At 39.6% G+C, this 26947-nt stretch overlaps 1 protein-coding gene across 5 annotated transcripts in view; it reads left to right on the forward strand.

The window, feature by feature from the left end:
- OGDHL (oxoglutarate dehydrogenase like) overlaps positions 1-26503 on the forward strand; it is a 52823-nt gene extending 26320 nt beyond the window's left edge. For all 5 annotated transcript variants that reach the window (XM_027698617.1, XM_027698615.1, XM_027698618.1 and 2 more), the window contains 11 exons: positions 858-960; positions 1582-1710; positions 3485-3635; positions 6864-6991; positions 13999-14177; positions 17801-17872; positions 19176-19301; positions 19915-19987; positions 22107-22270; positions 22840-22994; positions 23779-26503. In XM_027698617.1, the coding sequence (XP_027554418.1) occupies positions 858-960; positions 1582-1710; positions 3485-3635; positions 6864-6991; positions 13999-14177; positions 17801-17872; positions 19176-19301; positions 19915-19987; positions 22107-22270; positions 22840-22994; positions 23779-23902 (1404 nt within the window). In that variant the 3' untranslated portion in view covers positions 23903-26503. The remainder of the gene's footprint in view (positions 1-857; positions 961-1581; positions 1711-3484; positions 3636-6863; positions 6992-13998; positions 14178-17800; positions 17873-19175; positions 19302-19914; positions 19988-22106; positions 22271-22839; positions 22995-23778) is intronic.
- Positions 26504-26947: the final 444 nt, after the last annotated feature.

Below are 26947 nucleotides of genomic sequence, written 5' to 3' on the forward strand. Positions count from 1 at the left end.
TTCAGCAATGATGCAATAGAATCAATTTAGCCTTTTTATTTTCTTCCAAGAATTCAACTAAATTGAGGGATCATTTGAAGTATTCCAGAAGGATGGAGTGTAGAGTCTGGTGCCTGCATTAGACTGGTTAGGTCTTTACCTTAACCTTTTTGAAAATAAGTGTGTAGAGTACAGCTGCAACAAAGGACCTTCTGAGAAGGTGTGGCTAACTATGTAGTGACATGATATTGCAGATCAAGAAAAAAGGTTTTGTGGGTGGATTCTGTTATCTGCAGGAGTGATCACAGCTCATGGAGAAGTAACTTTCCTGAATCATTGTAAGAGTGTGCCAGTAGTAGCATGGGCTTTGGTGACTGGATCCAGGATCCTGGATGTTTTGCTTTACAGACTGAGCTCAGCATTGTTGTTAATGCCTTTAAAGATGAGCTGGCTCAATAACTTGAGCATGGTTTTGGATTGAAACATAGATATTTCAGAGGCATTCTGCCTCTACAGAATATGGCATTGTATCTGCTGCCTTGACAGGTGAGGCCTGCAGATTCTTAACTTTCTCCCAGAAAGACTGGTTTTCTAAGAAGTTCTTTTCCAGTATTTAGTGGCTTCTGTAGGCAGGAGTAAGAGAGCTGAATGGTTCTGATCTTAGAAGTATGACTGTAAATTATATTTGGTACTTCAGTTCTGTCTCATTCTAGAGTAATGCTTGCAGCTTCAGCTCCTGGTACAGTCCTCTGTAACACCTGTCCTGTGAACTAAATAATTTATTTAGAGAATGTGTTATCCTACTGAATGATAGGTGTCACCTCTAAGATACAAGGGTGTTATGTTTATCCATTTTAAAAAAGATTTTTGTTCTACAGGAAGAAATTGCAAAGTATGATAGAATATGTGAAGAAGCATATACTAGATCCAAGGATAATAAGATCCTACATATCAAGCACTGGCTTGATTCACCTTGGCCTGGTAAGAAGTGTCCTTTCACTTATCCTAGTGTTATCTGAGTGCACTTTTAGTTTGAGTCCATAATCCAGGATTTAAATAGATTTTATCAGATAATGTTGCTTTAAAATGGAATTACGTGACCTTTGATTAGCCCCTGCTAAGGGTAAATATAGCATTCTTCCAGATCAACTTGAAATAAATATTTTGCTTAAAAGAACATGTGAAGTAAGGTGTGACTTTGAAAAAGATGTCTTCCCAGTTCAGCAGAGAAGTGGCTTTCCTGTACTGTTAATTGTCTCTGCTGTCAAGAAGAAGGAGTGCGTCTCATGCTCTTTTTGCTTTATTATTTTTATATGAGGGATTGAGGTGTCATATGCCTTTTATTGGCTACCTCTGCCCACATAGTTGGACTTCACAGGGAGCGAAAGCAGAAACAAAGCAGATCATTGTGTGCCTGTAAGATGAAGTTATGTTGTCATGCAGACAACCAAAATTATTGTGTTTCCCAGTGAAAGGTGAAGAACTAGGTTTAGTCTGCTGCTTAGAATGTCACTTAAGAGTTGTGAATTTTTAAATAAATTGTAGATAATATAGATATCTCTTAAACAGTCCTTGAACATTCGCCAAAACTTTTACTTCCAGGATTCTTTAATGTGGATGGAGAACCCAAGAGCATGTCTTGTCCTCCCACTGGCATTTCAGAAGACCTGCTGACTCACATTGGCAATGTAGCTAGTTCAGTGCCAGTCAAAGACTTCAAAATACACTCAGGTCAGCTGGGCTCTCTGTATCTCTTGCTCTTTTTCTGTATTTCTGCACAGAAATTGTTGCTGGGCCTTTTCCCCAAGAGGAAAATGCCTGTGACTTTTTTATTTTGACTCTTCTAAGAACTCTATGGATAAGGAAAATGTGACAGTGAAGGTCCTGCTGCTTGTTCTCAGCATAATGTTCTTTTGGTATCACATCACTTCTGTTCCATACCTCATTAAAATAGATTTTCCTCTGAGGGCAGTAAAAGTTTTTTGTAACGTTAAGTAAATACCTTCTTTCATTCTTCAAGTCCTGGTGGAAAATGCAGCATATTTGTGGGACTAACTGGGAAGTAAGATACCCATCTCAGGAGGCATTATTAAAGTGGGGTTTTCTCATGCTAAAACCTGAGGTAATTTGAGACTTAAGACACTTCTTGTAGTTAGATGATTTTCTGCTCAGAAATTCAGTTGAGACATTCTTAGACCTGGCAACATTGCTGATCTACTATGAGCTGAATTTTAGTACAGCTGAATGGACACTGTGTCGGCAAATTCTGACAGTTTTTCTTTCAACTTACCATTTGGCATTGATGATAGCATATATATAGCATTTTTTAAAAAAAATCTTAATTTTTGTTCTGAAGAGATTCAGTTCTGACTTTGGCATCTATTACAGTAAGAAGCTGTGCCTGTTTCACTGTGGAATCCCAACACTGTCTGAGATACTTTTACTTCTGAGTAAAAGATAATTAAAAAAAAAAGTAAATAGATACTTTTACTTCTGAGTACTGAGATAATTTTACTTCCTGGTCGGGTTGAAATCTAGCAACTGCTGGGAGTAATAATATGTTCCTTCCATGGGGAAACACGGAGGTACTTTTAGGGATTTTTTTTCTTTTGTTGGCTTGTAGGATATGCACTTAGAATCAGGAGGAAGAGCTTTTTCCTGTACAGAATCTCTAGCTAATCTTTCTACTCCTTGATGGATGACTCTAGAGAAAAGTGTGTCTGCCGTAGGTGTTCTATGTGTTTGTGTTCCTTTGGGACAATTAAGCACAAGTAATGATGACAGGGCATTCCCAGTTATCAATTGCAGGCTTGTTGAGCAGATACAGTTTAATGGATAAACTTTAAAGCTCTTCTATGCATTTGTGCACTTTGTTGTGACACTGATGAATTAAAAATTATAGTTACCCAATAAAATTTAGTATTAGACATTCTAATTAAAAAGGTAAGTTGGTCTTATAAAATCTTCACTAAAAAACCAACTATTGTTTACCAACTGAAAATCTGTCAGAAGCTGCTACACTTTTCTATTTATATGATATTCATAGTATTGATCAATCCAGCCTGTTTCACTTCATAACATCTCCAAAAGTCCAATAAGACAAATGCCAAGATAAAATGAGAAAAGGAATGAAGAAAAAAATCACAAACCAAATTGCTAATATTTTCAGTCTCTTACAAAAAGTACTTGGTGTTAGAGATGTGGAAATAAATCTTAAAGAACTATTTCACCATGGGTCTTTTAATTGTCCTCAGTAGTTTCTGACACAGCCAATCTTACTTTGTTCTTCAAAAACAAAGTATGAACTTTATGCAACCCGTTGTCAGGGAAAAACGTTTTTTTAATTTGCTAGCAGTTTAGTTCCAGAAAAACAATTTGTAGACCTTATTTAGGATCTCTGTTTAACTAACTGTTAGCCAGGGAGGAAGGAGAATGGTGAATGTAATATGAATATAAAATTTCTCTGAAGTAGGTCCATTCATTTCTGATCTTTATTCCACTGTAGGACTCTCTCGGATTTTGAAAGCCCGCTTGGAAATGACCAAGAACAGGGTTGTTGACTGGGCCTTAGCAGAATACATGGCTTTTGGCTCTGTTCTGAAGGAAGGGATCCATGTCCGACTAAGTGGGCAGGATGTGGAGAGAGGTACTTTCAGGTGAGCACTGAGGTAGCTGTTGAATGTGGTCCCATACTGACAGAAACAACTTGGCATTTTTTAAACAGTATGGTCTTCTGCAGGGAGAGGGAAGTTGGGGCTATTCATCATCAGTCTGAATGTTATAGGTTCTAGCAGTCAAGAATAATCAAATCTCCTATGTCTCTGGAAACAGCATTTTAAAGAAGAGTATTTAAGGCAGAACAATATTTTTAAATACTTTCTTCCTTCTCTTGCTGAAAAGCAGAAATTATATTTTTTCCTCTGCTTTTTAACAAAAAATTCAGCTGCATTCCATCTAATTGCTAACAAATAAGATAAGGGGACTTGCTGCAGGAGATTGAGTCTTTTAAATACCATTCCAGTGGTGGCATTCCAGTGGTGGCTGCTTGGAACTTGCATATCCTGTGAACAAACATGTTGCCAGTTGGCAAGGCTTTTTAAAGTCAAATAAGATCCTTTGTACTGAGACTTTTAATGACTACAGAGCATGAATGAAAGCAGAATCTGATCACTTGGTAATACATATACAGTTTGCTGCATTACCTGATTCTCTGTGGAGTAAAATGTTAATGATGTATTTAATTGAAGCCTTTGATGTGATGCCAGTTCCTGGGGTGAATGAACTAGCAGCTGTACTGTGCTTCATTGTGCATGCTTGCAGAGAAGAGAAATAAATCTGGGTGCCTGTCTCCTCTGGTACAGTACTCTCTTTCTGTGCCGAGCTTCATTTGGTATCCAGTCTTTTGGGCTTTCTTCCTTTTGCTTCCATTCTCATGGCAGTTTCACAAAATCACTTGGACAAGATTTGAAAACAAAACTGAAAATCGGGAGATTTCCCCCCTCTCCAGCTTCTCATTCTCCTTGATTTCAGTACCATGGTCTTGTAAAGTCCCATCTCCTGGGACAGGAACATCCATGTTCATTGATTAGCAACTTGCCTACCTATTTCAGGTGTGAGCTTAGTCATGTCTAGCACACCTATAGACTTGTCTTGCAAATACTGATTCTCTGTGTTCCCAGTTCTCGCGCTGGAGGAAGAGGATTTTTCAGAACTATTTTCTAGATTTTCTTGATGCTTAAGATAGAAAAGTTATGTTCACAGCAATATAGGGAAAAAATAAAAAAAAAGCATTCAGATAGAAAGCTATTTAGACTGGTGAAGGCTAGCTAAGGATTCCTGTGCTATCTGGATTTTATTATTCAGTCTTTTAGAAAACGAGTAAAAAGGCATTCCAGTGAATTCTTGTGAAGTTCAGGACTGAAGCTGATACTGCAGATGTTTGATTTATAGAACCTGGTTCTACTTTACTGCTGGGTTTTGAGTTTGCCTGATAGGTAGTGGGATCTACAAAATACTGGTCAATGGTGAGATTTTGAATTTTTGTTATGAATGTGATAGGCAGCTGGACAATAGAGAGTGAGATGAAAAAAAAGCCTTGGACCTGAGGAAGTCAGGTAGTATTCAACTACTCTGTTAAACAGAAGAGAACACTATAGAAATATGTAAGACTTAGCTCAATCTACTGTATTCAAGCTCATTTCACCAGAGGAATAGGTAGAAAAGTTAACTTGTGGTACAGACACATCTAAGACATACATCTAAGACATAAAGCTGCTCTTTTTTAGCTGTAATTGAGTTTCTTTGTCATTTATAATAGTGAGCAACTTCCCTGACAACTGAAGACATTTGCAAATGCTCGTGCATTTTTATTGGAAAAAACCACATTGCGAACGTGTAGAAAGTGAGTGTCATTTTATGTTCTCTTTGTAATAACTCCCTTCTTCACTCCCAAAAGTCCTTGAAGTACGTAATGTCTCAAATCTCCGAGACTCATTGAAGAGGGAGTATAGGCTAGAATTTGGGAAGAACTGAAGATACTGTGTTGCCATAGTGAAAACAACATGATGGGGTGCTTTCACTGTTTTGGAACTTGGGAAGTGCTGTCTAGAAAATAGTCCTTTCTGTCAATATTCTGTGTGAGGGCTTGGTTTCTTCCTGTTTCAGTCCTCAACACTATCAATAGAAAGAAGCTAGGTAAAGCTGCAGATAGAAGCACTTGGCCCCTTCTCATCTTGGAGGCACACTCTTGGAGAAGGGAAGGAAAGGGGGAGAAAGAGACTCGCGTCTGTACTGGCTTGATGTCAATAAGCCTGACAATTTCACACATATGACTTGTATGTCTGAATGTTTCTGGCTGTCCATCTATGCTCATCCTAATCACCTCTTGCTAGGTAAACGCAAGACTTTGTGCTCAAGGAGCTTATTATCTATCTAGACCTTCTATCTTTGGCTGAATGGCAAAACCAAAATGTCAGTGGCAAAAATGGTTTCTGCCAAACAGCTGCCTGGTGTCTGAATTTTCCCCTGTCTATCTACTTCCCTCCCTGTGCTGTTTTTCAAGGTTCTGGCCTTACGTTGTTGGCCTCTAAATAAATTTCAGAGCTCTTTTGCTACTGTTCACTATAGCAAAGGGAAGTACAAAAAGATCCAGACTTTAGTTCAGTGTTGGCAGCTATACAATGCACAGTATTGTTACCAGTACAATAGCTGTCCTTATGTTAGCAGTTGTAAAGCTGGACATATTGCTGTGATTCACTCAGTTAGTCTGCTCAGAGAGTTAATGGATTACAGTAATTACTTCAGTCATCTCTGTTTTGGTAGTATTCCTTGGTGCCCCATTCTAATGCTGATTAATGGTCTTCCAGAGAACTGTAAATGGTGCATGTGAGTGGAAATACCAGGAAAGAGGATACAACTTCTTTGAGTCTTGGTGCTGAGATTAGATTAGATTATTTTTTTTGCATAAAAGACAAACAACAGTTGTTTTAAGGAAAAGATGATTAGAATCTGTTAGGGAGGAAGAATGAAATTTTTTAAATAACAATTTTGCTCCTCTGCATTTTTTTACTTTAATCATTGTATTTTATAGCAACAACCTCCCCATCCTTTTTCCTTTCCCCCCAAGTTCTACTAGTGATGAGATATTTTCAGTTTCTCTGAGTTCTGGAGAACAAGCCTGGATAGTCAGTGAAAGTTCTTACAGTGCAACATTTGTATTTAGGTGTGATTGTATTTCACATGGTTTTGACCAAACCAGGGTGTTGTGTTAAGCAAAGACAACTGTGTGGCTTGCACGTACCTTTGATGCTTTAGCTTTGAAAACAGCTCTGTTGAAGCCCAAAGTTATGCTTGATTAATAAAATTCTTGGAACAACTCTTTGCAGCCATCGCCATCACGTGCTTCACGACCAAGAAGTTGACAAGAGAACGTGTGTTCCCATGAATCACCTGTGGGAGCAGCAGGCACCCTACACCGTGTGCAACAGCTCCCTGTCCGAATATGGGGTCTTAGGTATGTCTCTAACAGATGTGCTTGTGTTTTAATAGCTCTGCTGCAGAAGAAGCAGAGCTTTCAGCAAGGAAAAGAATATGGGGAAAAAAGCTATAAAATGGTTATATATGAGATAGGTATCAAAGCTCTTCCTCTCAGGTTCTGGCATCTCTTAAACAAGCATCCCCACATTTTACAATTTTGGGATTCACTTGAAAGCATTCATCTGTTGTGGTTGATCTTGGCAATGCTGGAACGTGCACCTGATGCTTTCTCAAAAGGGGAGGAACTGACAAGAAAACCGGGGACAGTTTGTAATACAGATATAAAAATCCATCCTGGCCTTAGCTGAACTGCTATTCTGAATGTGCTATTTCAAGAAAGCAAATTCTTGTTAGTGATAGCATTAATCATAGTGAATTATTTTACCTTCAACCACACAGAATGGATAACCTCACTCTGACATGATGAGGGTGGCAAGAGGAATGTGGAGCACAAAACAAATACATCTAATAATTTATCAAAGTGTTACTGATTCTATGGATAAATAATGAAATATTGTGTGAAGGAAAAAGATGGAACATTTTAGTAGATAAAGATGGTAACAGATAGCTGCTTGTTTCAAAGTTCTGGAAATATTTAATTACTTAGTAATTTTTACAATGCTACATATTACCTATTGCTAATAATTTAAAAATTAAAGTGGTATAAAACTGTATAGTTGGAGCATGGGCTGAAGAACTGAGATTTTTTTTTTAGGTATTTTTGTTGGTTCTGTGGTAGAATTCTTGTGAACAGAATCACGTTTTTGTATCCCTAACATGTAAATGTAAACTCTCAATAGGAAAGTGCAAGCGAGGATGTGTATAAATGTGAGAAAAATAATTGGCGTAGATAACAAGCAAGAATTTAATTTCAGAGAATGATTGTTTCCAATTTCCTATTGTTTCTCACAGTGTATTCTGGGGTTTCTTAATTTGAGCCTGTTTACCGTGTTGCTGTGAATTTTATGGGTGAGTCAGAGTTTTCTGGGTTTGGGTTTTTTTACATCCAAACGGAAGTGACAAATGTCTGGATATTTCTGTTGAAATCTGATTTTGTTCCAAAAATTATGCCTCAGTAGGAAGCCTGATGTTGATATGTTGATATTGAAGGGCAATTCTTATTCCCACAATTCTGTTCTTCACAAAACTAACCAAGTGGGCTCTCTTTCTTTCTCTTTCTTGATCTCATCCTGCTCACTATTGCCCCTTCCACCTTGCCCAGCAAGAAATAGGTTAAAGTTGATTTAGTAACTTTCATTGAATACAAGCAGTAGGGTAAAATAGGGATTTGTTCACCCTTTGAAAACAAGAGTACCATTTCTGTGCAGTTCTGCTTCAGCAGATGGGATGACAGGTTCTTCAAAACTAATAATATTGATATTTTTAACTGTCAAGAACTTTAAATCCCTTATGTCTGAGATGCAGTAAAGGAGATGAAATTCATAGAAATAGTTGATAAGTGATGTGGCTTTTTTTGTGTGTTTGTTGGGATGTTTTTTTAAAACTAAAAATACCACATTTCTATGTTGAAGTGGTTTTATAATGAAGTTTCCTCTCCCTTGCTAGATTTTACATACTGACCTTTTCCAGCAGGTTTATTCTTGTGTATTGTCTGCATAGAGAGACAGTGTTGGGATGAGCAGCAGTGTGTGAACCTGTCTCTTCTAGTTAAGCCTCTCAGTCAAAGAGGAGCTGTTAAAATTGATACCTGTTTGGCTGTAGCATCACTGGGTCTCCTCTTTAGTACATGGAAGAATAAGTGCATGCTTGCAGTTCATGGAGTTGATTCTTCAGGAGAACCAAACTCCCCAACACTTTATTTTCTCTAATGCTGTTTCTACTATATAATTCTGTTCAAAGGAACAGTTTAGGATTAGTGTATTGAAGTATTTGGTGGGGGGCGGGAGAGTTGTGAGAGAATAGAAAAGTGAAAGTGTGTTAGGAAGTTATGACTGTGTTAACATGCAGTACCTCAGAAGCATTTTGGGAATTCCTTTACTTTCTGTGAGGGAGAGCTAAATAAACATGGATTAAACAGCCCAATATGATAAAATTACAGATTATTTCCTTGGCAGGTACATAAGACAAGAGCTGGTATCTGTTCAAAGCTGTGAGCTTTGCACCAAGTTATTCTTGAGCTGTGTAGGAACACCTGGGGTGTCACTGCTCAGTATAAATGATACTCTGACAAGACTGATTTCACTTAGAAATAAAACAAAGGCAGTCTTATTAACTTGTAGTTCAGACAGCTGTTTATGGTTTGTGTACAGGAAGCTGTGGAGTGTGTGTATCTGGGTCATTACATCAGAGTATTTAACAACCTTTGATAATTTTGTTTGAAATCCCATGTCTACTATTTTTAGATATATCCAGATTATTATAATTTAGCTGTGCATCCACTCAGTTGGCTATAAATTTTCCCTTTTACTGAAACTGAATGTCTGGAAGTATAAGTGATGGCCGTGTGAAGTCATTTAAGCAAACAAAGTGTGTCTGAGTATATTTGCTGATTAAGATAGAGGAGAAAACCAAAAGTAACTTAGAGACACTCCATGCTACCTCTTCAGCAGTTTTTAAATACTTGAAAGGATTTCTTGTCTTTCTTTACAGCCCTCAGAATGACTTGTGTACTGTTGATTCTCTATCCAGGAGATGTGATTCTTTCAGTCAGATTCAGCCTCTGAGAGATCTTGGGCTGTAGCATCCTGTACTGGGAACTTCCAGGGAACATCAGGCAAGATAGACTTGGGACTAGTGCGTAGTTCAGGAAATTCTTGAAACGTGATACTTTTTCAAGGTAAAAAGTCAAGTTTAAAGCAAAAGGTTAAAGGAAGAGGACAGGTATTGGTGTAAAGTTTTTTTTGCAATTCTCACCTAGGATGAAATATGTAGCATTACTACTCAGTCAGAACAGTGAATTTTTAAGGTTAGGGGTAGCAAATACAATTACCTGTCAGAAACTGTGTTAGGAAGTAGGACAGACTGCAGTATTTAATGGTGTCTACATGGAGTTCTAAGATGGTATCAGTCTTTCTGTTTAATAGAGTCAGCCACCAGATGGGTATTACCTTCACTTTCTCCTGGGCTGTGTTTGGATTTGTGAAAGGATGCATGTAGTCTGTAGTCCCTGTGCTTAGAATTTCTGCTAACATAGCACAAATCTGTCTGTGTAACTCTCCTCATTCTGATGTTAAATCCCTGCTCTGATAACCCCTTTTAACCATTAGCTAACATTCATGCCCTAAGTCACTTTGGAATCATATTGAATTAAGCTATAGCTATAGCCTTACTTACATTAATTGAAAAACTACAGTTCTTATGACAATCATGAAAAGTGCTGTGGGGAAAAACACAGCACAGTGTGCTGTGTAAGCTGCCACTTTGCTTGACAACACTTCTTTCTGTGCCAGAGTGATGAAAGAACAGCAAGGGAGCACAGCAGGAACTGGACTAATAGAAACAAGCATTTCTGCTAGGTCTGTCATCTAGGGACCTTAATGAACTCCAGCAATTAAAACATTAGTTTTGCAGCCTTAGTCAAGTGCTCTGTATCTTTCTTCCCTCTCCCTCCTCAGTTTATAAGTTTACCAAAGTGCTGTGCTGGGTCCTGGTTCCCCACGTCCTGGTGTGCTCTGAGCCCTGAGCAGCTGCCTGGTGTTTGGAGTTGGCTGGTTGCTCTCCAACACCCTTTAGGTGTGCATATTCCTAATCTGTCATTCTTTGAAAGCCACGTCTTGCTGCCTGGTTGCCTTGGCACTGGATTTCCTCCCAGCTTAAACCTGTTTCCTGTTTTTCTAGCTGTGTAAGAGTTAATCCCTTAAACTCACAAGATTTGCACAGCATTCTGAAAAAATGTTCAGTTCTTGTTTCTGCAGACACAGACAATAAGGTTTGCAAGGTCTCTGCTGCAGTTTTTTTAAAATTCTTTATTCTGGTCTGTGGTTGAGCCCTCATGAGAGGCCTGGGTAGGAACCTGCTCCCCTGCAGTTCATGTCCCATCCCTAGAGTGGTGGAGACTTCATAGCTCAGGTCACCTTCCCTGACCTTGACTTTGGTGCCCCAAAGATTCTCTTTCAGGAGAAGCACTTCACTACTCCTGGGTTGTTCACCTTGTATCTGTCTAGATGTCTTTCCACTAGCAATTTTTCTTAGTTTAGCAGTTCAGATCTTGCTCTTTAAGTGATTTTCTCCACATGCGGGTAGGAGCAGTAATTCTTGACAGACTCCCTAGTCTCTCAAGAATTAAAACTATTCTGCTACAATCGCTATAGTTTTAATGTTAGGAACTCTGTCATTTCCCTGGTGGAAAACTGACTTCTGGTATATAAAGGATGTGTTTACCACAGACACATGTGCCATGAAATTGGCAACATTAATTTCAAAATATTAATCAGAATGTATAGATTTCATTTGGATATATTTTCCCAGATATTTTTATGGCTGTCAGAAAGCTTGCAAATGGTATCTGTGTTAAGATCACACTTTTGGATGCAGCTTCACCTAGAACATTTTCACCTTGTGGAGACTAGCACAAAGTTTGCAACAAGATAAGACATGAGAAATTATATTACTTTTTTGCATATGAATTTTAGCGGTGGTCTTTGGTATATGGAGTAAAATCATGTGTGTGCTGTGACCAAATTTTAAGTGTGCACTGACCTGCATACACTTTGAAAAGCACTGTGTGATTACTGATACTTCTGAGTGGTCAAGACCTCAGTTTGTTCTTCTCTAAAAGCTAGATTACCCCACCCTTACAGAGAGCAGCATATGCACAAATAAGTCTTGAACATATTGCATATTTTCTCAACCATGTCACCCAATCAGTAGAAATGGTCTCTTAAAGCTTGTGTAAAATTAGAATGGGATTCAAGCCTATCTAGGGAAATCTATTTTTCAGATACCTTTGGGAACAACATGCATGGAAGGAATTGTGTAAATTTTTCCACTGTTTTCATTGTTTTAAGGACAATAGAATTACACAAATGAGGAGGCCAGATATAAAAAATATGTTCTGAAGGAAAAGCCATTCAGGCAGCCAGGCCAAAGGCACGTCAGCAAAAGCCATCTTTGGTGGTAGTGACCTGTCATGGTGACTCACAGAGAAAAGGGCTGTCTGACTTAACAGTGTCCTTTTGGCCTCTAACTTACTAGTTGCCTTTTGGTGGGATCATTAACATCTGCTGAAGACATGGATGGACTGTTCAGAGATCAGCAGTCCAAAAGCCAAGTGACTCAAAGATTTCTTGCCATGGAGATTGTAAGCAAAAAGCTGGCTTGGAATTACAAAGGAGTAGGCTATGAAGACATACTGTAAAAACAACCTGTAAAACTGTTCTCTCTGTGAATAAACAATGTCACTGGAAGCTCTTGTTGCTTTTTTGCTCATGCAGTCAATTTGTCTTGCAGTTAATTTGTCCTGCAGTTGTCCCTCTAGTAATGTTCTGGGAAAGTCTGTATACTGACATTGGCTGAAGAGCGTCTTCCTGGAGCAGAAGAGTGAAATCTTGTAGTAGTCTCAGTTTAGCTGTACTCATCAAGTTAACCTAAAGCAATTTCAGTTTCATGCATAGATGACCTATGTCAAAACTTCATGATAAGTGTTGGAAGGGTGTTCTTGATGTTAGTGTTACAGAGGGACTTATTTGATACATGACTAGTCTTGGTTTTGTTGAGGATTTTCCTTGTGGAACTGGACAACTTACTTTAAACTCTCTGTAACCACGTGTTTATTAGTTCTCAATTTCCTTCACACCCTCTTCCCTCAGTTTGGCAGTAAAACTTTGAGAGATGAAACTATTTGTATATGTTTGTGGCATCCAGCACGCAAAGACCTCAATCTTAGCTTAGCTCTCAGTGTCTCTCTCTGATAATGAAAACAAAAGTGAAAGTTGAACAACACTGAAACAGGACAAAGAAGGTTTGAACAGGTTTGATTTGATCCTGTGATCTTTCTCCCTGGCTGAATCAATTACTTTGCACTAACATTAAAGTATGCTGTATGTGCACATATGCTGTATGTGCCACATGTTGTTCCATCTCCTAATATATATTAATATATTAATTTTTTTAATGCCTGGAATGACAGGCCATCTAAAAGGTATTTTAGGTATTTTTCTAATATTGCTTATATAATTTTTTTTTTGGTATTACAGTTCCCTTTAAAGTAATTCTCTTATCCACTGAACTCACAAAGGGAGGCTCTCCTAGAGGGACTGCAGTCTCCAGTCACCAGGGTATAAATCACAAATGATGAGTATCTGAGATGTCAGCCATCACTTGATGGTGACCCTGTTGCAGTACCCTCCTATGTGTGGAGAATGTCAAGATGCTAAGCTTGTCTCTTCCAGCTAGCCTGAGTTTTTTTGAAGTTCATGATTGGCAGAGCTGTATAGTGGGTTTGATCAAGTCAGAAATTATGGTTCCAATGACTTTGGGATTTTTCATGGCTTTGCAACAGTTTACTGTAGTTTATGAAATACTGGTGGTCACAAAGTGGTATTGGGTTTTACTCATATACTGTATTTAGGAGGCATATTAGGAACCTGACTTATGATTGTATTTTGGCTCATAGCCACCTTTGGATCTAGGAAATATTATCCACAGCATAAGGTTTACAAATTGCTATTTTCGTCCTGTATTCCTCAAAATGTCTGCAAGTGAAAAGATAGTAGTGAGCTCTCAGGAAAACATTACACAAAAGTTGGAGCTGAGGGAGGATTTTAGTTGTTCATTTAAAACCTTGTATGATATTGAAATGTTTGAGGAATCATTTGAAGGATTAGAGTTGGGATTGGAAAAATGTTATTTCCTGATTTTTTCTGATGGAAATGGTAGTATTGAAAACAGCATGATTTATAACAGGGCTACAAAAATTCAGTTCATGCTCTTATTTTGGGTTTGTTTTTTATTTTTAATGAGAAACGAACCAAATTCTCAGCAAATCTCTTTATTTTCTAATTCTCCTACTTGTTTGGTTCTCAGGTTTTGAACTTGGCTTCGCTATGGCGAGTCCCAACGCCCTGGTGTGCTGGGAGGCCCAGTTTGGTGACTTCCACAACACGGCGCAGTGTATAATAGACCAGTTCATCAGCTCTGGCCAGGCCAAGTGGGTCCGGCACAACGGGATCGTCCTGCTCCTGCCACACGGAATGGAAGGAATGGTGAGGGCTGCTGGCTGGGAAATGCAGGAGGGAAATGGTGGCTACAGTGCCTTCCTCTGCAGCTGTAAAAGCCAAAGGTGTCCTGGGGATCCAATGATGAGAGAAACCCAGGGGAGGAAGGCACTGTTTAGCATGTTGGACTGCCTCAGTGTTACAGAAAAAAATGTCATTAGATTGATAGGCAAGAACAAAAAAACCCTGAGAAACATTTCTGAGCTCTTAGCTTTGTATCCTCCTTATTGGCATGTACCACTTTTCCCCCAATTTTTTCTTTTTTCTCTCTCTTTCTGGGTATCTTTCCCTAAGACACTGCCTTCTTTCCCTAGAAAGCTGGATTCTTAGTGTACAATGTGAGTGTCTAGGAGTGCTTGCTTGGTTTTATTTTGCATAAAGTATGTCTGTGTAAACTCTGCACTAAATCCTCTTGCAATGAAATGATATGAAGCAACTTTAAAACTTCTTCAAAAATAATTGACCTTGATTAACTTTGATGTCATAAGAAATCTCCCTCTTTATGGAAAGGAAAATGTTTCCACTAGCTGTTGACTCTCTTTTCTTGGGTGCCTAGTAGGAGGAACTAGATGGTGTCTTAGAGGGAAAGGGCAGGGGCATGCTCTGTATATAATGTTATATGAAGTTCATATCAGCAGTAGAATTGTTTTTCAAATCTTTTAAATTATTTTTAAAGGTTACATGGACATCTTGTCAGGCAAGGTTAATTTTTTCCTTTTCAGATACATTACCCTTTATGAATTGATGCTTGTATGTTTCTAGTTTCCTACTAAGAGAAGTATAGTATGTGCCACAGTGGCAATCTCCATCTGTATGAATGCTCTAGACCCTTCCACCACAAACTGCGTCGTTTCCATTCTCACAAACAATTCAGTTTATTTCCGTTCAATTATAATCCCCTCCTGATATAGTGGGGTGCATTCATGTCTATGAATGGCTTTCCATATCCATTGTGCGTAAAGAATAAAGGGTCTGATGCTGTTCACAAGAGTTTTGATAAATTAATTTTTTTAACTGAATCCTGAGGGACAACCTGAATGAGCCCTCAGCAGGAGGTGTGGTCCTCTGCAGGGAAGCATTCAGCTGAAGGGTCTGTTCTCTGCTACTTACAATACATTTAATCTTTCTTTTTGGCAGTGAAGATTTGCACAGGTCTTCTGAAACCTGCTTATTTTGCTACTAATGTCAGATGGTTTTGGAATATTTAAGGATCCCACCAGGCTGTTGAAATCTGTTACCTTCCCAGAGGATCTTTCCATTACAGGAGTGTTAGTCTCTCTATAGCTACAGTGTTGGGGACAAAATGATTTGGGGAAGGATTCGTAATGGGATATGGATCCCTTCACCTCTAGGTCATGCATTCACAGGCAAGTTGGCTGTGATTGAAAGACTCTGCAGCCTAATGGCTCCTTGGGGGCTCATCTGAAAGTATCTAATGGATTCAGTGTATGTCTCACTGGATAGGTGGTCACAGTAGAAATAAGCCCTACCCCATCCCATGCAGCAGTTGCTGGCAGTCTGATTGGTGGTGTCAGCAGGGAAATCGAAGATGGATGTGGACGTTGAGGCTCTGGATTGAGGTTGTTGCTGGGGCAGTCTGTGTGTGTATGTTAGGGAAGCGTCGTTGTCTCTCCTGTAATTATTTGCTGGTAACATCTCTGTTTCCAGTGTACTGAATGCAGTGTGCTTGTGGAGCACTGTGTTTGTCCATGTGTAGGCTGTACTTAGTGCAGGATTTGATTTACAGCAAACAGATGTATAGAGCAGAGGTATTGCAATATATTGGACTGTTATGGTGCACTACAGTGCTTTGCTCCTTGCTCCCAAGTCCTTACCCATCTGTGACCAGATTATTTGGCACCTCAAAAGTGGAGGCACACTTCAAAAGAGTAGTGATACAAGGCACAGTTCTTGGCTGTTTGTGTTACTCATGTGTTGCCAGCAGAATGTTTTTTCCTTTGAATTCCCTTAGTCCATGGAATAGAGTGAATCACAGAGTCATAGAATGGTTTGAATTGAAAGGGATCATAAAGACCATCTAGTTTCAACCCCCTCATCATGGCAATGGAATGTTCCACTAGACCAGGTTGCTCGAGCCCCATCAAGGCCCAGCCTGGCCTTGACCACTTCCAGGGATGGGGCATCCACAGCCTCTCTGGGTAACCTGTGCCAGTGCCTCACCACCCTCCCAGCAAAGAATTTCTTCCTCATATCAAATCTGAACCTGCTCTCTTTCAGCTTAAAGCCATTCCACCTCATCCTGTTACACATCCTTGTAAATAGTCCCTCTCCGACTTTCTTGCAGGCCCCCTTTAGGTACTGGAAGGTGCTGTAAGGTCTCCATGGGGCTACGTCTTCCCCAGGCTGAACCATCCCAACTCTCTCAGCCTGTCTTCTTAGGAGAGGTGTTCCAGCTCTCTAATCATCTTTGTGGCCCTCCTGTGGACTCTGGAATCCTGCCCTTGGAATTAGGGAGAATGATGTGTTGAATCAAGGTGTCAGTGACTGATTTTGGAGATCATATGTTAAGGTTTCAGCAGAGGAAGTTATGATGAGAGACAGTCATATAAAGAAAAGATCTCTTTATAAACATACAGAACTGAGGAGCCATAGGGAGGGTTGAGAGGTGTAATAGTTTGCCTTTGGGTTAAAATACTTCACAGCTGTCTCCAAAATGAAAGTCCTTCCTAACAGTAATTGTCACTTGAACAAACAAAGGCTGTCAATATTAGCAATATATAAAAACACTGCCTTTTTTTTTTCTTCCCATACTCCTCACAACTTTGTCTCATCCTTTATAAACAAGGACATATAGAAAGGAAGATAACAGATTCTGTGACACTCCTTATTCCTGATATTGTCTGTGGCCAGCATGCATGTTTTGCTAATGTAAAATGGATATAACAATGTCAGTGCACTTCAAGAAATTACCTTGGGTACTGCTGGTGAGACAGCAGATGTGCATGTTCAGTAATGACAGAACATAAAATACCTCTTGAGGAAGCAGTTATTAATCATAGGTTAGTTTGGCAGATAATGTGTACATGTATTTTGATCCATTTCAGCTGAAGCATTCATCCAGGTAATTGGTCCTGTACTGAATAGTGAACAATGATACGAGGGAGATCCTGTGTCTGCTCATGTTGCTAATATAGCAAAGGTAGTCAGCAGTTAACTTTGTGTTTGCTCCTGTTCATCATGCAAGAAGTGTGAGTCACTGCAGTACACTGAACCACCCGGAGTTTCTGTTCCTGACATTCCTCCTGCTCCTTTCTGACCTGCATTAGTAAGGTTGTTCTTGTGCCCACATGGACCTACTGTCTTTTCACTGGTCTTCATTGTGCAGCTATATTGAGGCTAGAAATTACTTGAACCTAGTAAAAGCATTGGAAATACATGTGAAACCTAATCTTCCATGAAAAGAATTAATAGAAGACAAGGAATTCCCATCCTATGGTGTCTCCTCGCTTCTCACTGCTGCTGGGGGCAGGTGTGCAAGATGGAGCAGAGCTGCCAGGGTGACAGGAGGTATTTATGCAGTGACTGATCTATACTGATGTCTAACTGCTCATTTGGCTCTTTAATGTTGTTTTAAATGATACCTTTACCAGGGTCCAGAGCATTCATCAGCCAGGCCTGAGAGGTTTCTGCAGATGAGCAATGATGATTCTGATGCCTATCCAGTAAGTAGCTTTGTCAAAGGCCATGTCCTTTTTTTTACTCTTCACGTCTCAGATATTTCTTGTAAGAAGCATCCTTTTAGCTAGGTGTAGGAGGTTAAGATTTAGCTTGGTGTAACATTAACTTGATCCCAGTAGAAGTAATGGAAGTGTGCAGTATTGCTGCTTCATTGCAAAGCTGAGGTCACATACAATTAATCTCTGGCAGCATGATCTTTTTATGGCTGTTCCTCAGGGCCAGTGATTCTGCTTGGTTATATTGCTGTGTGTTCTGCTAATAGGTGTCTCTAGCCAATTTCTAAAGAAGGCCAAGTGAGACTACTCCTTGCTTTTTGCAGAGGAGCTAAATTGTACTGCCGGGAGCATGAAAATAAGCAACTTCTAATTGTGATTTGGCTAAGACTTTCATAGGTTGGTCATTCATTTCTACAGAGAAAGTACATAGCTCTCCAGGATGCTGGGCATCCACTTCCCTACTGCAGGTTTCCTAATAAACACTGCCATGCATTTATTGAAAAGCCAAAAAAAAAAAAAGGACAAAATAAAATGGATATTTCAGTTTTGGTCTTGACTTTGTTACCCTTTGGGCAATAATAGTTCCAAAACCATGTTCCTCCTCAACTAAAAGGGATTTTTGTCACCTTAATCTCAGTAGATAAAGACCTGTTTGATTGACTATACTTAAGCACTACAGCAGGTGCTTACTTAAGCAAGCTATAAGTTTTATCACAGAAGGTAGGAGCTCAAGCCCCAGACCAGGAAATTGGGTTAAATTCTGTACCAATCTGTAGAGAGATTATTGTGTCTATACATATGCTTACCTAATATATACATATGTAACTATGAATAAAAAAACCCCAGTATTAATAAGATATATAAACATAAAGCATATTAATGTAATAAAATAAGAGGATGGAACACCTACCAAAAAATGGCAGAGTGAGAGTTAACTGTACACTCACAAATTCAATTATAGTTTAACATTCTTTCAAAGAGGTTCTATTTCATGTCTTTCATCCGCTGAAGTCCTAGTCCTCCTCAATCTTCGTTCCTGGACTTCTCGGTTTATTTAAATTAATGGAAGCTTTTTGTGTTTATCTGCATACATTTTTAGGAAGAAGTAGAAACAGAAGCAAATGATTTGCAGGGATGCTTCCCTAGCTAATAAAACATTCTCAGCAGAGAGCTGCTAATTAACTTTTTTTTGAGGAAGGGAGTTGCTGAGAGGCAGAAATAGAAGGATGGGTTTCAAGCCTTTTTTCCAATCTTTTGCACATTTTTCTAATGCCTTGAATATCTCTCTCAGGAGTTCAGTGAGCAGTTTGAAGTTTCCCAGCTGTATGAATGCAACTGGATTGTGGTGAATTGTTCAACTCCAGCCAACTACTTTCATGTCCTCCGAAGACAGATCTTGCTGCCATTCAGAAAGCCGGTAAAGTTACTGTAATGGACTTGATTTTTTTTTAGGGATATTAACCCTCACATAAAGAGGAGTCTTGTTTGCATATGACGTGCTGCTCAAAAGGATAAGAATCATTGGAGAAAAATCTTAACTGAACACAGATTGAAGTTACTGTTTTGATGGGAAGAAACTCAGCTCTGACTTACTATGATTCTAAAACTTGATTTGCAGCTTTGCTTCCATCTGGCTAGGAAGATCTTCAGATGAGCTTGTCAAGATACCACTAATGTAGCTAACAGGTTGCATAAATATCATGTGCTTGTCTAATTGCTGGAACTTCAAAAACCTAAGATACAACTGTTGAATGTTTTACTGACTCATTCACGTGGTTTGATTTGTTGTCAGAAAGAAGCATAAGCAATGAGTTTTGACAACCTTTAAAAGAAGTAGACTACCCAAATCTTTTGAGTAATTTTGAGACTTCCATGGCTTTCAAAACAAGAAAAATACTGTTTGCTATTCACATTAATTTATTCCATAGCATATACAGTTTGTGGGTTTTGTATGAACAGTGTTACAAGTGTTGCACGTGATAATGTAGATAAAGCAGCTCCTGAGTGCTGGCAAAATTTCTGTCTTACAGCTGATTGTTTTGACGCCCAAGTCACTGCTGAGGCATCCAGAAGCTAAATCCAGTTTTGATGAAATGGTGACTGGTAGGTGACCTTAAAGTATTATGGACAAATAATTAGCTATACCAAGTTGCATGTCAGACTGGGGAGACGAGAATCTGCTCTGGAGAGTTTGCCTTTTCTTTTGCCATAATTTCTGTGAAGCTGTCATGGTGAGATCTAGCATGGACTTTTACTGAAAAATCTGCTTTCAAGTGTAGAATCTCAATTTTAACAGGTTTATCTTGTAAACAGCCATTAATCTTAAAGCAGTGAAAAACTGCATTCCCATCTCTGCAGGGATGTTCCCCTTAATAGGCTGTTATCTCTCTCTGCTCTTTTTCTCTTAATGTAAAAATTAAATTTTGTCCTTACTGCCCACACCCCAGACCCCAAGATGTGAATGGCATAGGTTCTAATTACACTGTGCCCATTTGTAAGAGTGAGATGCCCAGTTCTTCTTACAGTACTCAGTTTTGGGGCTGCTGTGTCCTGCCAGTGATCCAAAGTGAGATCAAGAGTTCAGAGCTGCAGACTACCACTCCAGCTGTTGTTGGCAGGCCATCAGCACCAAGAGATACGTAGTGACTGCAGAGGGAATACCAAAAACTGCAGTGATTTTATTTTCCTGCCTTGCACTGGTTTTAGGCCATGTTGGAGTGGCATGAGGAAATGCAGTGACCTGTAATGAGTAGGTGCATAAAGTGATTGTTCAGAGCGAGAAAGTGTGCATAAAGTGTGCTGGTCTGTCTCCAGTTCCACTGAGTGTCTTAACTGCTGTCAGAAGAGAACAACTGCTCAGTTTTTTAAGAGCAAGTTACAGTGTGTAAACATGCTTAAATATTGCATTATCTCTTTTTTGTGCGCGAGTAAAGTTTGATTCTCAAGCAAAGGCATTTACTGTTTTCATTGCTGTTTAAAAGCTTTGTAAAACAGGTCAAATTAGAAATTCTGTAGTGTTTGTGATTTGTCAATATGTCTTGGGAGTCCCCTCTACTTCAGGCTAACCCTCAGTAGTAGCCAAATTCCTAATTAACATTGAATTCTGACATACTTGCTTGTTCCAGTTGAAGAGGACAGCAAGGTAGCAAAGTATTGCTGACTCTCAGCTCTCTCTTTTTGCTCTGCTTTTAATGGAAAATTGAGGAGGAGAGCAAGAATGACTCCAGCTGACCCAGTGAAGCACAGATTCAGTCTTTTTTAATGATGAATTCTGCTGTTCAGTGGAACAGGATAATTCTGACATAAATCAGTTCCTCTTTCATATGTTTGTGCTGTTGCTTTTCTTCCCCCAAGATAAATGGTTCAAACAGGAGCTTATTCTCCTGGTGAGTGGGTGTGCTGATTCAGACTAGGAGGTCGTGCCGCTGTCTGCTGCCCTGCAGTTGGTTAATGTGGAAATAGTTCTAATAATTCATATAAGAGAGCAAAGAAAAGGATCTTTTAGACCATCAAGTCCCTCTTCCAGTTTCATGTATCCCAAGCAAATTGTACTCCTGGGAGTTGATATCGCAGTGGAAAAGATCTCTAGCAGGGAGGATATGCATCTGAAGTTGTACTTAAACATTATCACTTATAGATATGGCTCAGTTCTTTGCTAATTCTTGCTTTGGATAATGTAATTTTAGCTCTCAAACAGAGGTTTAAATCACCTAAATATATGGCAGTAATGTGCGTACTTGTGTAAATATTTCTGCAGTTGCCAGATTTAGTTGCATTATGGATATGTGGTTTGGTTTTATATAAGAATATTCTAACATTTTGTAAAGCTGTATTAATGTTACGTGGTTGAAATCATCTTGCAAAGAAGAAGCTGTATTTTGGGTAATTCTCTGAAAAAAAAAAGAGCTGGAAGCAAAGGTGAGCTATCCAATCAATTTAAAAGTGTAATGCACAACACAAAGCTAAAAGATAATCCACTGTTAACATGTTTCTGTCTTTAAGTGTGAAAGACTGGATTATTGACAGTCTTCTAACTTCTTGAAACTGAACTGCTGAAAGTCACTTTAGCAGAGTTACTGGTCTGAAAAGGAGGAATAGAGAGGCAGGAGAACCCTGTGATCACTGTAACCTCTGCTTGCTCAGTAGAGGACTGTTACTTGGGCTGCTTTATTGAAATGTCAGTTCCACTGAGAGCACTTTTTCTAATTTGTGCTCCAAACAGGTACCACTTTCCAGCGCGTGATTCCTGAGAACGGTCCGGCAGCTCAGGCACCACATGAGGTCAAGCGAGTGATTTTCTGCACGGGAAAAGTGTACTATGATCTCGTGAAAGAGAGAAAGAATCAAGACCTGGAGAAACAAGTAGCTATAACCAGACTTGAACAGGTGAGCTCCCTCATCCTCAGAAGACAGAGTCCTGGGGGAGACTTCCAGCAAGGGGTTCCTGTGCTTTTCAATAGGCATCACTTGCTAGAATGAATGGTAATAGCATTTTTTGTAGCATTTGGCATCTTACAAGACATATTTTAATCCTTTGTGGCCTTTGGAAGAAGGAACACATCAGTAGTATACTGGACAATGAGATCCAGAACGCTTAATGACTTTTCCAGAACAACGTAACAAAGTGAAGGTTACAATATGATGGCACCTTAAATTTGTATATCCGGTCTGTTAAGTTTAAATGTTGTGAATAGGAACCTTTGAAGTGTATTGTCATTCACTAATTAAGGACTTCTCATAGCTGCTTCACCAAAAAAGCTGTAGAGGTGCAGGTGATCTGGACTATGACCTACTTCTGTTCATACTAGTACAGCCATAAAATATGTGTTTATTCATTTCTGAACATTAAATCAATTAGAGAAACATGAGTCACTTTCCATGAAAAAGTAATGACTCCCCATGGGCTTAAAACCACGTAAGAGAAAGCTTTGCCAATTGTTACCTTCTCTTTCCAGATCTCACCATTCCCCTTTGACTTGCTGAAAGAAGAACTTGAGAAGTATCCAAGTGCTGATCTAGTTTGGTGTCAGGAGGAGCACAAAAACAGTGGATATTATGATTATGTCAAACCTCGTTTCCGCACTATTGTGAACCACACTCGACCTATCTGGTATGAGACTTCAAAACAATTGCTCTGTCTCCTGAGCTGATTTGTTTGCTTTTAAATGTCTTTGGGATTGTTTTCAAGTTTTGTGTGTTTGGGTTTTTTCCTTTTAAATTTGTTTTTTGATTTGAGGATGGTATTAATGGGTAAATTAGGTTGTTCACAAATCAAAACCTCTGAGTCTGGGTTCTTGGTGAAGGAGGGAAAAAGCCTATACCACTACTTCTCAAGTACAACATGCATATCTTGCTCCTTCTTGCAGTTCTAAAAGAAAACCAGTAGCAACTAGCTCTGTAGTTATTGCCCCTTAGCACAGCATTTAGCTCTCTTGGATTCTTCTCTCCTTTTGTCTAAGATTCTGTCTTTTAAGAATTTCCAAATGTTAGGTTTCTGGAGGAAACAGCTGTTGTAAGAGCTCATTCCAGGTACCTTTGCATTATTTTAGATGACTGACTCTCAGATCTGCCTGTGCAGCTCTCAGAGGAATGAGAATCTTCATTGCCAAAAGCAAATTATCTAATTATGAGGCAGTGTAGCTGGCTGCCCTGGGATGGATGGGGGAGAAGACACAGCTTAACAATGATGGGAGGGGGAAAAGAGGGGGAAGCTGACCAAAAGGTATAATTTGGTACAACTTAGATTGATTTTTATTTAAGAAAGATTGATTACTGAATGTCCAAATCTGCCAAGCTGACTTGAATGCATTAAACAGCATATTCTCATGCTTGTTATTGTCAAAATAGTCTCTTTTCTCACCTCATTTGTCTGCCCAACTCTTTTTGTCACACAGGTATGTTGGCCGAGAGCCTGCTGCTGCAGCTGCCACAGGCAACAAGAACATGCATCTGGTGTCACTCAGGAGATTCTTGGATACAGCTTTCAACCTGGAGGCCTTTGAGGGAAAGACATTCTAACTTCAGGGCACTGACCCATCTCTGGCTAGTAGTCTCTCAAAACACTGCATCCAAAAGAAAACAAAAGCAGGGAAAATACTGGAAGTTATGTAACTTTGCTTTACCAAATAAAAGGATCCAGCAGCTGACTTCATTAATATGTACCTTGCTTCCCAGTTTGTAAGGAAACAACAGTTCCAACTTGCCTTCCATCATTTTTTGTCACTTGTCTGTTTATGTTGGGAGCTCTCTGACACAAGAAGTGTCTCCTATCCCAGGATCCAAGGTCTAGCTCGGTAAGGCTTGTATCCCAGTCCATGGGCACTGTCTAATTACTGTAAGTAAGTAGAGCAGGCATGGACAGCACGATAGTTATGCACACAAGAGGCTTTGTTACAAGGAAAGTATATGACAGCTATTTCTGTCTATATATTGGAGAAGAGTAATGGAACTGAAAACAGCGAGTTGGTGGATGACTTTGGTAGAGAAATGTACCGGCTGCGGCTGTTGCAAGGAGATGGTAAAGTAACCTGAGGATGTGAGGAGGAGGCTGAAAACAGGGAGTGAGGTTACAAATTGTTAAACTGGGTGATAACAGAAGGGGTGTAGACCACTTAGGTTTAAAGTCAAGGAGGGTGATGAAGGCAGACATAAAAAGAGACCCAGAAAAGGTTTGTTGGGGGTAACTGAGGAGGGAAGAAGGGTGCAAAAGACCACAGCAGACAGAGAAATGGGTCATCAGCAGGAGAATTCAGCATCAAATGACTTCGAAAGAGGTGACAGCACCAATTCCTTCCATTCCCCAGGCTGCCTGCTTTGATGCTGTGTGGTATTAAGGAACTGTGGGATACTGTAAACATCCTTATTTTGGATGAACACATACTACTTTCCCTCACCATGCTACTAGAATCTGCTTCTCTTTGACCTGATACCACCCCTTAAAAGATTGTGTTTGGATGAAAAAAATCTGTGTTTATGCAACAAGCAATGGATTCTCTGTTTTGTCCAGTGCTATTTCCTGCCTCACATCTCCTTGCTGATACTAATTCAACTCTGAAGTGGCTATTCCTGATTGAGTCACCCTTTTTTATGTAAAGAGGAAGGTGGGCAAGCAACTGTTGCTGATTTACCAAAGGGACATGCTGTGGTTTTGTACAAGTAAGAATTGATTTCTTTGGTCCCTTGTGTTTATTTGTCAATTAGGATATTAATTGCCATGTACTTTCAGTATGGACATAAAAGTGAACCACCTCAGAAGCTGGCTCTGTGTCAGGCAGCTGAGGTACAGCAGGTGCTGAAGGGGAGAGTGCAGCAGGGGCTGTTTCTCCCAGAACATGTTGCTTGCATGGCAGCGTGGTCTGAGAGCCACTGCTTGTGCTTCCCCCACAGTGCTGGAAGGCAGGTGAGCCCTGTTTACTCTCCCCTCCTGACATAAGAACTAGTATTGTCAGAATTCCTGTTCCCTCTGCCCCAGGCGAACTTGGCTCTGGGTGGACCTCGTGACTGCAGATTTCTGCAGCACCAACCTGTGTAGTGGCAGGAGACTTCTTCCCTTCTTTCTGCTGGCTGGCAGAGGGAACAGCGGGATGAGCAGGTCAGTGGTTGTAGGAGGGTGCAGAGGAATGGCCGTGCCTGTGCGGGAGCTGTAACCAGCTACACAAGGGCCCTGCGGTGCCTGCAGGGTTATCCTAGGTCTGCTGAGCAGACACTTGGATACAGCATAGCAAGAGACTGGAAAACACATAGATGAGACTTCCCCTCCGTCTCCACTTCCCTGCCCTGAAGCTCCTCAGAGACACTTTTGTGCTTGGCAGTAGGTTTAGCCCTGCTGCTGCTGCTGTATTGGCTGTGACACAGTGGAGCACGACAGTTTTTGTTTGATTCAAGGAGTTGGGTGATGCTGGAAAGCTTCTTGTCTCATCAGAACAGCTGTATTAAAAACTTTCAACTATGATCAGGTACTACTTACCCAAGCAGGTTACCAAAAAGGGATGTGTGCCTTATGCTGTCCCTTTGTTTGGCCTGGATACAACATGATGGTGAAAAAACAGTCCTGTCAGAGCATAAAATCAACGTGGCAAGGTACTTACCATGGGATTCAGAACTCCACTTAGTCTCATGTTGGTGAAACTCAGTAACACCCTTTTAAATCAGGCTGGTTGCCTTGGGCTTTTTCTCTCACTGAAGCATTAAAGCTAATTCAGTCTTTTGAAACCTAATGAACTCTGAAAGTACTGCAGTTGACAGCCACAAATATTGTCTCCTGTCCCTTTGTATAGCTCAAAACATTAAGCTCATAGGCAGTAACCATCGCCCAAAGTATTTTAATGCTTTTATGAATGCTTGTTTCTGTAGCAATAATTGAGAGCAGCTAAATATTTCTGGCACTGTTTATTGTATTCTCAGTTTGCATAAGGCAGGTCAGTGCTGCATGGAGTATGATAAATGCACTTATGCCACAGCATATGCAGAGGTAGAAAACAAAATTAACATAGAAATATAAATGGTAAGTGACAGATTTTCACCTTCATTGTGTACCATAGATTGTGGCATAATAGTTGCATAAAAATTCCATCAAAGAATGTAAAAAACCCAATAAAATAAAAATACGTAAGAAGAAAATTCTCTGTTATGGCTGGTATTTTTGACAGTTTCTCTTTTGAGTGCTGGCATTAACATCCCATTTGTAAGAGTGCTAGGGCAGGTCATTTCTCTGTTTTCTGTTTGTTTCGTAAATAATGGCTTATTTAAATATAGAAGCATTGAGGTAGGCAGCATTTGGACTAGAAAAAGATAATTATTCAAAACCATTGGGTTAAAACTGGTAATAGAATTGAGGTTATATTAGAATATTTTGTTCTATTATTTTCCAATTTTTTAAAGTAATAAGTGGATGCATTCTTATTTCAAGGAGAGTTTTAAAATACTGGAACTAGACTGGAATTAACTTCTCTAATTTCTAAACATTGGAATTAATTCCATATGTTGACTCTTCAGCTTTCAGATGGTAAACGATTAAAAGTTTACTAGAGCATTAAAAATTGCTAAATGCATAGTTTATACTTG

Source organism: Neopelma chrysocephalum, unplaced genomic scaffold (genome assembly GCF_003984885.1).
Source record: "Neopelma chrysocephalum unplaced genomic scaffold, ASM398488v2 Primary Assembly neopelma1_131, whole genome shotgun sequence".
In the NCBI taxonomy this organism is placed as follows: Eukaryota; Metazoa; Chordata; class Aves; order Passeriformes; family Pipridae; genus Neopelma; species Neopelma chrysocephalum.